The sequence below is a fragment of the Psittacula echo genome (genome assembly GCF_963264785.1).
Source record: "Psittacula echo genome assembly, chromosome: 4".
Taxonomy (NCBI): Eukaryota; Metazoa; Chordata; class Aves; order Psittaciformes; family Psittacidae; genus Psittacula; species Psittacula echo.
The window spans coordinates 21440490-21455370 of NC_137738.1; the positions used below are offsets into that span (position 1 = coordinate 21440490).

At 37.3% G+C, this 14881-nt stretch overlaps 1 protein-coding gene across 1 annotated transcript in view; it reads right to left on the bottom strand.

The window, feature by feature from the left end:
- Nucleotides 1–4041: 4041 nt before the first annotated feature.
- Nucleotides 4042–14881, bottom strand: part of TTC27 (tetratricopeptide repeat domain 27) — a gene marked incomplete at its 3' end in the record, with an annotated part of 120567 nt that continues 109727 nt past the window's right edge. Inside the window, exons 17-20 of the mRNA XM_080614541.1 lie at nt 11781–11978; nt 8147–8258; nt 7472–7572; nt 4042–4164 (exon numbers count right to left, since the gene is read on the bottom strand). Of these exons, the coding sequence (XP_080470667.1) occupies nt 4042–4164; nt 7472–7572; nt 8147–8258; nt 11781–11978 (534 nt within the window). The remainder of the gene's footprint in view (nt 4165–7471; nt 7573–8146; nt 8259–11780; nt 11979–14881) is intronic.

Below are 14881 nucleotides of genomic sequence, written 5' to 3' on the forward strand. Positions count from 1 at the left end.
TTTGTGTTCATGAGTAATGTCTCAACCCAAGAAAAACTTTTAGCACACACCCAGCTGTGTACCCTTCCTCTATGTAGACACAGCACTCGGGATGAATCAGGAGACCCTCCCTGGGTTCTAACCACCAGTAGCTGCAAATACATCATAGGTTGAACTATATTTGGTGAAAGACATACACACAAACCCTCTTGGGCCATAAATTCTTTTTCATACACCATACTTCCTTCAAGCATAACTGGCTTTATACTCATCTTCAAAACCCTGAGAGAGTTGCTTTCCCTATCTGGGTTGGTAGAAGTTGAAAGATTCTAAACTCATCCATTTTACTTCTATTACACATCAACTCTAACAGCAGATAGATGACAAAATAGGTAACCCCTAATACTTTTGACTAAAGTCAAAAAAAAAAAAAAAAAGAGCAGAAGTATCTGAAGTTCTACTGTGAACTATAAGCCATTCCTGTGAAACATTGCTTAATGAAGCCCATACTACACTAAGTAATCACTATCATATAGCTGTACACAGAGCATTTGAAAATAACATAGCTGTTATAGAGGTATCTGTAGGTGTGTTAACTATGTTGGGAAAGGACTGTCCAGTTTTGCTAAACCCTCAAGGATTTTGCAGTTGTCATGGGAATGATTTGAGTGAGCAACATTCGCATGCCAGAAGACAGATGGAAGATATGGAAAGTCTGCAGTTTGTTTAGGAAACGTTCCTTCCTTTTCTCATGCTAACAAGTTTTTTTGAAGCCAGAGGTTTTATAGTAACATTGTCTTCATGACAATGGTCTCCTAGAGCTGTTCTGAACCAAATGCCACTGGCATGAGTACAGAAAATGAGTACCATACAAAACTGAGGCAGCTTTTGTGTCTGTAAATTTTTAAAAGGACCCTGTGATGAAATCCAAAGCAGCAGCATAGACTCAGCTTGTATCTGAGGCAGATGCCACTAACACAAAGAAAAAGGTAGCAAAAACATTTAAGTCTCACGGATAAAGGGGCTGAGATCTTCTGGGATGGCCATTTGTTCTGAAAAGCCAGCATCTCCTGAACACTGAGCCAGCTCCTGCCTCTCCATCTTCCACACCACGTATATTGTAATTAAATTATGTATTTTTCAGTCTCTGCAGAGATCTCTCCTGTATTACATTAATTATGACAGGAAAAGTGGTGTGCTATTGTAACACTAGTCATCCTACTCTTCAGGAACACGGTGTCTGTGGATAGTAGGCTTTCCCAGCATTAGATGAAAGACAAAGTTCATACTCCACACGTGCTAAGAGAGGGAGGTTCAAATGAATTAAAAATCTGTGCTGAGAAAAAATGTCTCTCCCCTGTGGTACTTCACATTGGAAAAAGTCCTTATGCTCTTCATGTTACTACCCTAAGGAAAGAAACAAAAATAATTAAAAAAAAATTAAAAAAAAATCAAAAGGGAAATAAAGGTCTTCCCACAGATCTCCCTAATATTCTATACAAGATGTTAGCTTTTCATCTGTCGTGATTAAATGCTAAGCAGAAGCCACTCCAAAAAAATGAATGTGGCTTCATGTTCTGCACCTCCAAACCTTAGCTATAAAAGTGTCTCAGGCCAACTCAATGGAAATTATTTTCTTTTAAACCAAGACCACTGAATTCAAGCCTTATGTTTTCAAGTTGATAGTGGGATAAAATTCTGATTTAAAATTTGCCTTAAGATCACAAGAAAAATGGGAGATTTTTCTGCCACTGAACAATTCCACACCTAAACCATTTCTTCCAAATAAAATGTAGTGTTGGAAACAAAATAGTAGTTTCAAAGATTTTTTCTTTTGTTTTGTGAATAAGGTAAATAATATCAAAATATAATTATAAAATGATAGTAGTGGTGGGAGTCTGTCACAAAACTCGCAGCCTGTTTTTTCCAGTCAGGTGGGACCCTCACTATGCATGTAAGAAAGATGGAAGTATCTCCAACAAATTGACTCTTACAAACTTTAATGCCTCCTCCCTTTCTGGGCCATTTCATTGAAAAAGTGTTTTGGAGCCAGCTCCCCTTCACTAGCAGGTAAACCTGTTCTAAGTTAATAATTTTTGTGGGAATCTCATGTTAAAACACTGGCAATAAATTACTTACACTCCATTGTAAGGTTTACAAGGATACAAAGCTTTATAAAGGCATCAAGGTATTTTTTCCCTTCAGTCACCAAAATAACATGCTTTTACTGCTGCTTCAAATCCAAGTAATTGTTTAGCTTCCTTTTACCTTCCAACTTTATCCTCAGGAGAGTATTCTTCCTATTTAGTAATGGTATACTTTTACTGCCCATATCACAGACAGTGCATACCCAGAATACAGATAGCCTCATTTTTGGAGACTGCATCATTTTCATATAGAAGAGCCAAAATCATGATGAGTGAGGAAACTATTTTGCGTAGGTTTCTGGAAAACCTGAAAAAATCCCATTTTAAGAGTTGTAGTAAAGATACTTAAAAATAAAACAATGCAAAATAGTCTAGATAAAAATAACTCAGTCAAGTCTAGTCAAATATAAGTAATTTAAAAATGGAGATATGGGATATGGAGAAGGTGGAGGTACTCAATGACCATTTTGCCTCAGTTTTCACCAGCAAATGCTGCAGCCACACCACCCAAGTCACAGAAAGCAAAGGCAGGGCCTGGAGAATGAAGAACCACCCACTCACATTCAGGAACATCTAAGGAACCTGAAAGTGCACAAGTCCATGGGACCTTATGAGATGCATCTGCAGGTCCTGAGGGAACTGTGGACCTGTTTGAGCAAGTCCGGGGGAGGCCATGAAGATGACCGGGGGCTGGAACACCTCTCCTATGAAGACAGGCTGAGAGAGCTGGGCTTGTTCAGCTTAGAGAAGAGAAGGCTCTGGGGAGACTTATAACAGTCTTTCAGTACCTAAAGGGGGCCTACAAGAAATCTGGAGAGGGACTTTTTACAAGGACATGCAGAACAAGAGGGAATGACTTTTAATTAAAAGAGGGTAGATTTGATTAGATATTAGGAAGAAATTCTTTACTATCAGTGTGGTGAGGCGCTGACACAGGTTGCCCAGAGAAGCTGTGGCTGCCCCATCCCTGGCAGTCTTCAAGGCCAGGTTGGACAGGGCTTGGAGCAACCTGGTCTAGTGGAAGGTGTCTCTGCCCATGACAGGGAGGTTAGAACTGGGTACGCTTTAAGGTCCCTTCCAACCCAAACTGATTCTAGATTGCGGTTTCATTGCTGCCTCAGTAGGGGGAATTCCCCATGCCTGTAAAAGGCCCAAATGAAGTGCTAGTCTATTGCCCACGAGTTGCGTATTTTTGATTAATATAATACTCCTTTAAATAACTGCAAATCCTAATGCAGCAAGCATCCTGCTACTTCAGTTGTATTACAAGAATAACAAAAGATGAAATTCTTACTCTCAGGACCCCACTCCTACTGCTCTGAAGCAATTAACACTGATTAACATTGAAAGTCCCTGACAACCTAGTGAGCCTCCTCAGGCCTCGGCCCAGCCTGCAGCCTCCCAGTCCCAACTGCAGTCCCCATCATGGCAGCCTGCCACCACCTCAGCTTCTCACCACTGACAGGCCAGCCTTACAGCTCCTCCGATTGGCCAGCAGCAGACAGACACGTCCTCTGATTGGTTGTGCACCTTGCTGGGGAGGGTGACAGGCCCAGCTCCTACCTCTGCTCCTACCCTAGTGTCTCTCCTGCTCCCTTACCTGCAGCATAGATAGGGTGTCCACAGAGGTCTGGCACCTGAGTGTGATGCAGTCAGGCAGAACTAACCCTCAATAATCACCTTGTACATACAAGTAACTCTGTTCCCAGCCTGAGGATCCAAAACATGCAACTTCGCAAGACAGTGAGAGCAGGTAAGAATCTTAAAAAGCAGCCTGAACTCAAAGCTGACCACAAGAGCAGCACTGTACAGAAAAATGTTTATTGAGAGTATTGTTACGTAAGAATTGTTATTAAAACTGTGGCAAAAGAAATGTGTCATTATCATCTTCCTGTCACAAAATCTCGTCCATATGTCAGCACTGGTCTCTCAGCTGGTTGCTCAGTTCCTGAAGCTCAGCAATCATGTTGTCCATAGTTGTCACCTCATCAGCTATCTCACTGTGAACTTCATTACTTGTTACATCTACAAAAAGTTGCTGCATGACAAAAAGAAATACATTATTTTAATATATACACACAGTTTCTCTGTTTCGGCACGGAGACAGAATACAGGAAATACGTCACCACTATCCCTCATTTGTATTTTTCGTACCCATGATGGCACCTCTCTCTCTCTCTTTAAAAAGGTCATTTTGTGGCTAATAAGCAGCATATATATATATATATTCACACACACCCACACCTGAGGTCTGTACCACACACCTGGAATTTTGCAAAAGGGGCTGAATCCTCCTCCTGTAGACGCTGGGATTCTGCTCTGACCTGATTGCCTGTGCTGGCTCCTGACGCCATTGAAAGTAAAGGAGTTTACTCTGAAGCTCAAATTAGAAGAGCATCTCACATCTTGTCACTGCAGTTTACAAACCCATCTGCTGATAAATTAGTAGTTGTGAGTTTTAATGGCCATTTTTCCCAGTGTCATGTTCTGTTGCATCATTTTCTCCAAAACCTCAAATCAATGTTTTAACATTAGATGTGAAGATGTACGTGGGTGGAGATATTAATCTGTGTTTAATTAAGTTATACAAGAGCAAACAAAACACTACAGAGTAATAAAAATAGTTTGTTCTTAAAGACCTTAAGACAATAACAGGAACAAAAAGCAGCTAACTCATGAGCAATCTTAATTTTCACATGTTTACAGGGAAACTGAGGGAGAGGAATGCTAAATGACTTGTCTAAAGCCTTGACATAGGCAAGCTTGGACTGGAGCTTTGTGCATGCTGCACCAGAACATGTTGCTATTGCAAGGCCAGGACCTCTCACTTAACTCAAGTAACATGGAGGCTGTGTGAAGTACCAATTCAGAGAAATATGGGGGGGAACACACCCCCAAACATATGTTTCCCCTTTAGCATGTAAAGGGAGAGTGATTAACACTTCATTTGACATAAAGGAAAAGCATACATTTAGAGACAAAAACAAACTAAGAAAACAAAAGTTGCTCTATAATACATCTGTACATCATTATATCATCAAAACATAATGGGACACTACAGATACATATATAAACAAGAATTTACTTAAAAGGCCTGAACCAAGGTCTTCAGTGTGCCTCGCTGTCACTGAACAAAGGAACATCTTAAACAAAAATAGGCACGGATTCTTGCTACAATTTGGTTCTTTTTGGCTAAGACAGCCTAAATAAATCAGGATGATAAAATTTTTTATACCCCCCACCCTCCTCCCTGAGTTCAAGAGATCTATTCAACTACATGCAGCCTGGGGAATTTTCATGCACCATTATTCTTTGGGCTTTGTGCCTCATGTTTCTCCACAACAGTACCCACATTTCATGCATTTACGACACAGTTCCATGACCTTTCTCCTTTTCAGAAACCCCATCTGTCAGATCCAAATGATGCATGGGCACAAGGCGCAGAAGAGAGTCCACTACACTATTTACCAGAGAATGCAACTGCACAGAAGGCTCCATACAGAAAGAAGCCCATTAACAACACATTTTTGAGTTGCAGCCTTCAGCAGACTGTGAGTGCATCATAGGTCTAGCACGACACAGCAGCTGGAATGTTGGAGATGGAGATCCCAGGACAAGCGAGAAGTCTAAGAAGCAACATTGTACAAAAAATACAGATTTGTTCCAATTGCATACCCTGACAACAAAATTTTGAAACCTTATCTTCTAAAAGTTTCTTTCACTGTTGCTTTATTCCTTCTGAAATCTTAACTACTGAATCTGCTCCTAGCCCATTTTTTTAGTGCTTTTTTCTGTTAAAAGAAGGGAAAAAAAAACCCAACTCCACACTAATATTGACTTAATTGGCAACAAAAGAAGATGCTGCAGTCACGCTTGGACAGGCATAAACAGCGCTGAACTGTTTGTGCACAGGATCTCACAGAAGATGACTGAGTTTTTAAACCACAAGACTTTGGAAATTCAATATGACTTCATATTAACAATAAGATGGCATCTTGGAAAGTATGCACAAACAGTGAGGTTATACCAACAGCTTTATCTCTAACATGTCAGTTTTCTCAGAAGTGTCATAAAACTCAGAGGCACCATGATCTGTCAGTAATATAGATACTCATTTAATTAGTGCCTTCAGGAATTAATAATAAAATTTATTACTCACCTATTCTCAATATTTCAGATACTGCATGATCTTGCATAATATAAACCACCTGTACTTGTATTTATATAATTCATATCAAGTAGTTTTGTTTTCTCTACAGTCATACTCTACACACTTTTTTTTACAACCATTCTGTGAATCACAACAAAACATACATTTTATGATGTTTTTTCACCACATTCCAAAGACTTTGGCATGCCAGTATCTAAAAGCACAGTTACAGAGCCAGCTTGTGTCTGCTTATAAAACTTTCTTAGGCTTTTATCCTCAAAATTATAGGACTTAAAAGAGAGTGAGCCAAGTTTAAGCACGCTGATGATGGATCAACACTTTGTAACACAAGCACACATGTTATAAAACTTATGCTCTGTAATTCACATTTACTAAACCCCACACACAGCCAGGAAGAACACTTTAAGACATTAAGCGTATTTTGAATGAAAACGTATTTCAGATCAGTATTAAGTTCAACAATGGCTGTATCTCATGTTGTAAGATGAAAGGTAAAATCAGGATAATAGTGGTGCAGAAATAGACTCAGCTCTTTGGGTGTCTAGCTATGGAGGCACAACTCCAAAAACCAAACATATGATTCAAACGATGACATTTTCCAACAAATTAGTACCTGAATTGGAAGGGTATCCATCATGAAAACCTTATTGAAATTTTCACTATTCCTTTATTCTTTCTGAAATCTTAAGTCTTTTAATAATAATAATTGGTTTTAAAGCACTTCAAGAGATGCAAAGTAGTTCTGACACGTTTTGGTCCTTTTGGCAGGTTTACATCCATTCTTTCTGAGCCTGCCCTGCTTGTCATGTGACTACTCACACAAGAATGATATTTGGAAATACTTAAGATACTTGAAATGACTGATTTCTTCCAAACATTCAAAACTGTTTGCCCATTATTTTAAGTAAAATTCTAACTTACTCTAAAATGTCAATGCTCTCTCTTAGACAAACAGATTTACTTCAATCAAAGCCTAGCAGGAAAAAGGGAAATAAAAGTCTATTTAAAACCAGAATCCTTAACAGAATGGAGGTGAATGTCCATCTGATCATGCATGGGGACAGTCAGGTATTATTTGTTCTATAATTGATTCAAAACTTAGAAATGGTTTATGGCAAAAGAACAAAGATTCCTAGCTTTCAAACACAATTTCCTACCTTTCAAAGATGCTTACCTTTGCTTTGGATGACAAGCCACGTAAGTTAAGCCGAGCTGAAGAAAGTATCTGTAAAGCTTCCTGATGATTAGACTTGTTCTTGCTGCATTTTATAGCCACTAGGATCCAAACACAGGACACCCCCCCCATCCCCCCAGAAAAAATCATTACCTCCATAGCAGTAGTTTATATACATCAACATTTAACTATAAATCTTGATACCTTCCATACTCAATTTTTTAATGTAATATCCCCCAGAAGAAACAAAAAGAGACAGAGTGCCAAGCAATGTTGACAAGGTAACTCTTAAGCCCAACAGGTATATGTATCCTTCTTAAACATAAATATCACAGCACAATGAATAGTCTTACCAAGTTTTGTCCATGTCCTGACTGGCACAGTCAATCAAACTTATGTGATGATTTGAGGACTGCAGTGAACTGCAGATGCATTTTCACTTGCATTAAGAAATTGCTGGACCATGAAATTACTGGACCATGTTTACCAGTCATACATTTACCCAACAGAATTTCTGCCTCATTCCAAGTATATTTTTACATGCTCTCTGTCAGAGGACTCCCAACAGTAGGAATAAATTTAATGTGTAAAGTGTATTACTATTTTGTTACAAAGTTTAATAAATATTTGATACACTCTTCATGAATAAAAATGTTCTTTTCAGGTACAACATACCATGTGCAATCTCTATGGCTCCTTTCACCACTTCCTTAAAAGAAGATACATCTTTCTCCCAATCACTTGATTGAATTTCACATTTATGTGCCTTAGTGAGATACTGCAGTGACTGCAAGCAGGATAAAAAATGGTTAGTATGTAAGAAAGCAAACTATGAAACTAATTTAGCTTTAACTGTCCATGAAATTAATGCTCAATCCAGAAAATGAATGTATCTTTACTACGCTTGATTTCCTTGAGTTGGAGTAGTGTCCTTCTCTGCAACAGTAATCACCAGCTGTAACACAGATGTTCTTCACCGATACTGCATCGCAAGTATGAGAGGCATATAAAGTAACATGTGTCTAATTTTTATCTTCTAAAAATCTGCCTAGACTGATGGATGTGACCCATGTTTGCCAAGTCATCATAATTAAATGCATATGAAAAATGGAAAAATACTTGTACTCACACTTTGAACATCAATTTTGCACCTAAAAAAATTATAACTGAATACATCAAAGCCTTCTTTCTGTATATGTATTCTTGGCGAATAATGTATTTTACAGACACAGCTATTAGCTGCCATACAGTTCTGGTTCTCAGTGTGAACAGGAAAAATAAATGCAAGCAATATGGAAGGGAAAAAAAAAAGGCAGAAGAAATTAATTTTTGCTTTTGAGTTTAGTTTTCTTTTTAGAGCATCAGAAATATGAAACAAATACATGCCAGAAGTTACTTGGTTCAATGACAACTCTTTAATTAACTTTTAAAAGAATTTAAATATCATATAAAGGAATAAAAACCTTTCAGTGCAGTACATGTACATGAGCACAATAAAGGCTTCTGACTGCTGAACAAAGATTAAATCTGGGGGTCATCACCCCAGAAGCTCCTAACTTCTCTCTTCCACCGGAGTTCAAATCACACTATAGCACAGGTGATTGAACTGCTCATGCTACTGTAAATTACAGTAGAGATGTATTAAGTCAAAGCAGAGCAAATTGATTTTTTTCATAATAACCTATGTTATTAATTGGTTGTAGTTCTGGCCAGCAGAGGCAAGAACTTCCAAGAGAAGGAACAACAGTTTTTACAGCAGTGTGATTTCAGTCTGCATGTGTCTTGAGTCACTGCAGCAAACTAAGGGGGTTTTGCTGACAGATGTCAGAGAGGGGAAAGAATTCAAAATCTAGTGGGTTGTTTGTTTGCACTTCTGGAACCTTGATTTACCCTGGAAGGAAACAGTTATGAGCTGGGGAAAGTTCAAGTAACAGAAAGGCTTCATAGCCTGGGTACGGATCAGCAGGAAAGTTGAATGTTGGAAAGATTCCTCCTTGGGAAAGAGGTGGATAAGACTGCATTCAGCATAGGAAAGAATGAAGTACTGAATGAGGTGGCAGGTCAGATACATAAAATCATAAGAGTAAATATGTACAAAGCTAAAGAAAAGAAATGAAACCAAGCCTTCAAACCCAAAACTTCAATAGTTTTACACTCCTAACTTGTTAACCCTGTCTGATTCAATTCACAAAGCACTGTTGTGAATTGTAACTGTATACTCTAGTAATTTCATGGCATCAGATATGGCAGCACAACAGAAAGGTAAAAAATCCCAGCAATCAATCCACCTTTTACAATAGCCAGACATAAAAGGTTGTTCTTTCAAATGCAATGCTAGGAAAAAAAATGGTTAAATATAATTAAATTTGCACTAAATAAGGTACTATGTTATGGAGTAAAAGTCAAACCCTACCTTTGTAAGGGCGTACATGACACTGTGATAGATCTGTTGCCATCTCTCTGTCTTACAATGCCAAAATATAGTAAATAATGACCTGGTGTAGTGGAAGGTGACCCAGCGCGGGGCAGGGGGGTGCAACTAGATGATCTTTAAGGTTCCTTCCAGTCCAAACTATTCTGTGATTCATTCTATGAAACAATGTCCTTTCAGAATTCACTGGCCTCCTGCATAATGACCACGGGTGGAAAACTGCAATGATACATCTCGAATTTTTCTAAAGATAGTTATATCCACTTAATATCTGGCTGATACATGATGGTGCTTGTGCCAGTGAAGCAAATAAATATTGTTTTTAAAATTTTTAATTTATAATATCAGAAAAGCCACAGTGATTATCTAACTTATTGCAAATTAATTTTTACACTGTAAATGAATATGCTGTGGCTGCAGGCAATTTTACACTTTCACTATATCTATTTGGCATATCAGGATATTGGGATACACATGTAAGCATATCTTAGAGTATTTATAAACATCATTCCATTTTGCAGGGCAAGCTAGGCTGTAAGCATGCCCCATAACCAGTCTGATTAGGAAAACACAGCTAAAGTCCTGTCTCCTCTACAAATTAAAAACACATTTTTAACTGGGTTAGTAAAAACTACTGTGATGTAACCAGATTCTGAAGCGATTACATTTATAGTATACACAGGACCTCTGCTACTTTGCATGTCTGAGTAAGAATTTGAGGATATATTACAGGATATTGCAGTGTCTGTATTTCTGAATTCTTAATAGGCCAAATCCCTTTTATTGTTCAGCAGTAAAGAAAAATAGAGAAGGAAGAAAGGGAGGAACTGGAGGTATAATGGACACTCAATGACTAAACAAGGCATTTCACAGGGCAGAGCATAAAGAGGAAAGCAATGAGCAAGGCCCTAAAAATTGTAAGTTTAACTCCACAGACATACAATTTGTAGGCCCAACCATCTGCCTGAGATGCTTGACATCAAGTGACAAGCAGTCCTCCAGACTGACATTTGTGCCCAGGCCATTAGGAAACATACTGAATGCTGGCCGTGTATATTGTCAGCTTCAGTGAAGATCTGATAACCCGTAAGTATTTTTTGCAGTGTGCAAGACTATTTGAATTTTGGAAATTTAATATCAAATGCAAAGCACACTGCAGCATAAAACAAAGTAAGCACTTTAAGCAGCACAGAGTGATTATTTTGGAAATGCAGTCAACTTGATTACCTGGGAAGTGATAGGAACAAGAGATGGAAGTTAATGTAGCAAAACTAGAGATGGATAAAGAGAAACCAATGGTTCCACAGATTAGGAATTAAAAAGTATTCTTTACTTCAATTTTAAGCTAAGTAAGGACAAAGTACTTTTACTCTGGGAACTCTAACTAAATTCATTTTTTTCATGGTGATTGCAAAGAAGAATATAGATGGCTTAATGATGCCACTGGATCATGCTATTAAGATCCACTTTTTCCAGGGACTGAAATAACTTGTTTTTAGAATCACAGATTCTGATCTAAAAAATAATGAGCACCACTATTAAATACAAATATTAGACTGCTACCAAGAAAATTTTCAGAATACAAATCCAAGACAATGCATATATGCTGTCATAGGATGTTTTAAAACGAAACACTGATGAAAGAGAAAGATTTTTCTAAAATCCATAAAACCTGATGTAAAACATCTTGCTCCTGTCAGAGAATAAAAACATGTGCTGTAGTAACCTGAAAAGCAGAAAATAAGCTTAAATAAACACTGAAAACAAAACATGTCTGGAACAAGACCACGTCTTCCTAGAGCCCTAGTTCGTTAGCCAACAGAAGGTTTGTAGCATAAGTTTGTATCCATTAAAACAAACACCTCACAACACATTTACCTTTTCAATATCTTCACCGCTATCATTCTGTCCATTTCCGTAAAGTCGGGCATAAAGTCTCCAGATCTTCCCATCATTTGTCACTCGTGAAGTCACTCTGCCAAAGAGCTCTTGCAATTTCCCCTTTAATCCACTGGCTACTTCTCCAGCACGATCTGCCATACCATCCACTACTGCTCTGACCAGAATAGCCAGCACCTTCAGAAGGAAAAAAAGAAAAAAATAATAATAAAAAAAAGGCAACAGGAAAGTTGGTTTGTTTTTTTTTTTTTTTTTTTTTAACTCAAATGACCATCAGTATATATAATATCTGTAATATTTCATGTCTGTTAATGATTCAGTAAAATACAAATATAGTACCATATGACAAATACAGAATTTATTAAGAAATATGTTACTAGGGGTGTAATTCAATTAATTTAAACCTCATCTTTAAGATTTTAAAGTTTGTGAAGAGGCCAAACAGCTAAAACAAAAATTTGGGTTACCATGACAGGTTAGAATGGAATAGGAAAAAGAACAGAATAGGAAATTGTGGCAGTATCCTAAAGATATTTTTACTTGATAATACAATTATAAAAAGATTAGTAAACAGGCTGAACCAGAAAATTTCAGGTAATGAAAGACACTGTTGCTTACAAGACCTCTATTTAACTATGTGTAGAAACTGAAAGATATATAGCGGATGAAATGGAAACTGGAAGGCAACTGAATACCACCTTGGGAAAGTCTGTGCTGAATTACTAGTTAAGTCAGTTTAATTGAACTTTACAAGCACCCATTTAACAGCCATGCTTCCTGAGTCACTGGCTACAGAATGTGGGATCTGACCTGCAGAAATGCTGAGCATGTGTAGCTGATGGTGAACCCAATGGAAGCTGGGCTTTGCAAGTATGAAATTCTACAAGATATCAAGTGTCCCTGAAAAAGACCTGAGTCTTTGTGTCCCAGAATGAACACTGAAAATCAGTTTTGCCATGCTCAGTTCCTTCTCAATAAGATGAGACAGCAAACGTAAATTAAGACGTTGGATCATATGGTGAATTAGAAGAAAATAATTCCCCAAAAAGCTGTGAGTTCTTAAGTGACAGCTACCTCTTCTGTGTGGTGCATGAGATGCAGAAACTGCGGAAGAAACAAGATATGAACGAAACAGAATTGTCATAAGACTTGCAGTTAAGATAGGCCAGCAAAAGGTATAAAAACACCTTCATGCTGTAGTTCCTAATTCAGGAGGCTACAGTTTGGCAACTTTAATGTTTCAACATTTTTGTCCATGTGATATTAATACTTACAATGTAATCACATTAATAGCAATAGTAGTATCAAGAGAGTAATAAAACCTATTTCAAATATGATATGTGAGTAGCCCAAACCACACGGGTATATCACTACCTTAGTAAAAGCAGGACAGCAGAGCACCCTCCTAAATCAAGACATAGTTTACTGACAGAAAGTAATGCAAAAATTATGACAGTATCAAAGTATATTATAATAAAAACACATGCAGTTTAAGATTTGTGATGTCATTTTCCTAAAGCAATTTTCTTCTGTACAATGACTCAATTAAAATACATCCCAGTAATTAAGTACTGAGTTTTATCAGATACAGGAAATCTTTGGCAAAACCCAAACAAATCAAAATGGCTGGTGATGTTATGAAATAAATCTATGTAACATAAAAAGTGAAAAAAATTGTGCATCTCCCTGGTATCTTTTCAGAATCAACTGAGTCATTCTGTAGAAGAAAAGTTGTTTCAAGTATGAAATCATAGTAGCATCTGAACATCAGCTCAACAGCTTTCCCCAAATTGTAAAATGATACGACAAACTGGCTGTTCTTTCTGTTAAAAAGTTCAGATTTTCACTTGAGATAATAGAAAACATGATCAGCTATTAATAGTCCAAAAGTTCTAAAATTCGTATTACATTTGTGATTTGGAATCTAAGAAACTAAACCCTACCATTAAACCAATCAGGTCTTCTATGAGGATTTGCTAGAAAAACACGAGTAAGTATTGATGTTTCCATTAGTATAGCATTGTAATAAGAAACATAGAGGAAGTATAAAAAGCAGAATTAAACTATGTTCTCTTTTGAAAAGGAACTAGAACTGTTTTTGCGGATTGTATGAAGTCTCAATCAATTTCAGTTTAACAAAATGATTACTCAGGTCCAGAAAGTTAGTTCACAGGAATATCATGTATAGTTATGAAGAGTTTTAAAGACAATGATATTTTGTTTTCACATGGAAAAAAAAATAAATAAATGTTTCCTCAACCAGTAGGATTTAGCAGCTGAAAAATTACCCATATTCCCACAGAGTTCAGGCTTGGTTTACACTTTCATCTTTATAATCTATCTCCTTTTCTGTAATTCATCATGTAAGCTTTAACACTGCAACAGTTAAAATAAAACTAGTGTGAAGGCCTGGATTAAAGGGTCCATTAAACAGTAATGAATCATTAATGCTACTTTAGCTGTGCCCAATTGTTAAATAAAGCTATTTCAAGCTGCAAGTGTATTATGCTAATCATCAAAAAGTATTAGCAGTGTAACAAGAACTTTCCATTTAGCCAGCTGTCTTAAGTGTTAAACTTTAATTCCTATCTTTGTGAGATTTTAAACTGCCATACATACTAAACTACTACAGCAATGCTCTGTTGCCCAGGATGCCACACAAGCATTTTTTAAGTGCCTCTTCTACTGAACTGAGCTCCGTATGACCACTGTGCTGAGTCTGTGTTTAGTATGACATCACACAATTTGCTTTCCTCCTCCTCCTTCACTTTTGTGAATAATGTGTATTGACTAAAAACTCACCAAAAGAATCCATGGGACAAAACCTCAGAAACAAACCAAATAATTTTTAAACGCTGTGATGTCTATCAGTTAATCTCATTCCATAACTGCTCTCCAAATAGCTATTTTCATATGAAAATTCAGTTGGTGGAAACATTTTTAGAAGCTTCACTAATACTAATCAAACTCGACAATGTTCAAGTAAGAAGAGAACCCTCAGATACCAGATCCAAAATGACATTGTCTGCAGTTTATGAGCTTTCCCTATGCTTCTCCCAAATTAAAGCTTTATAATAAGA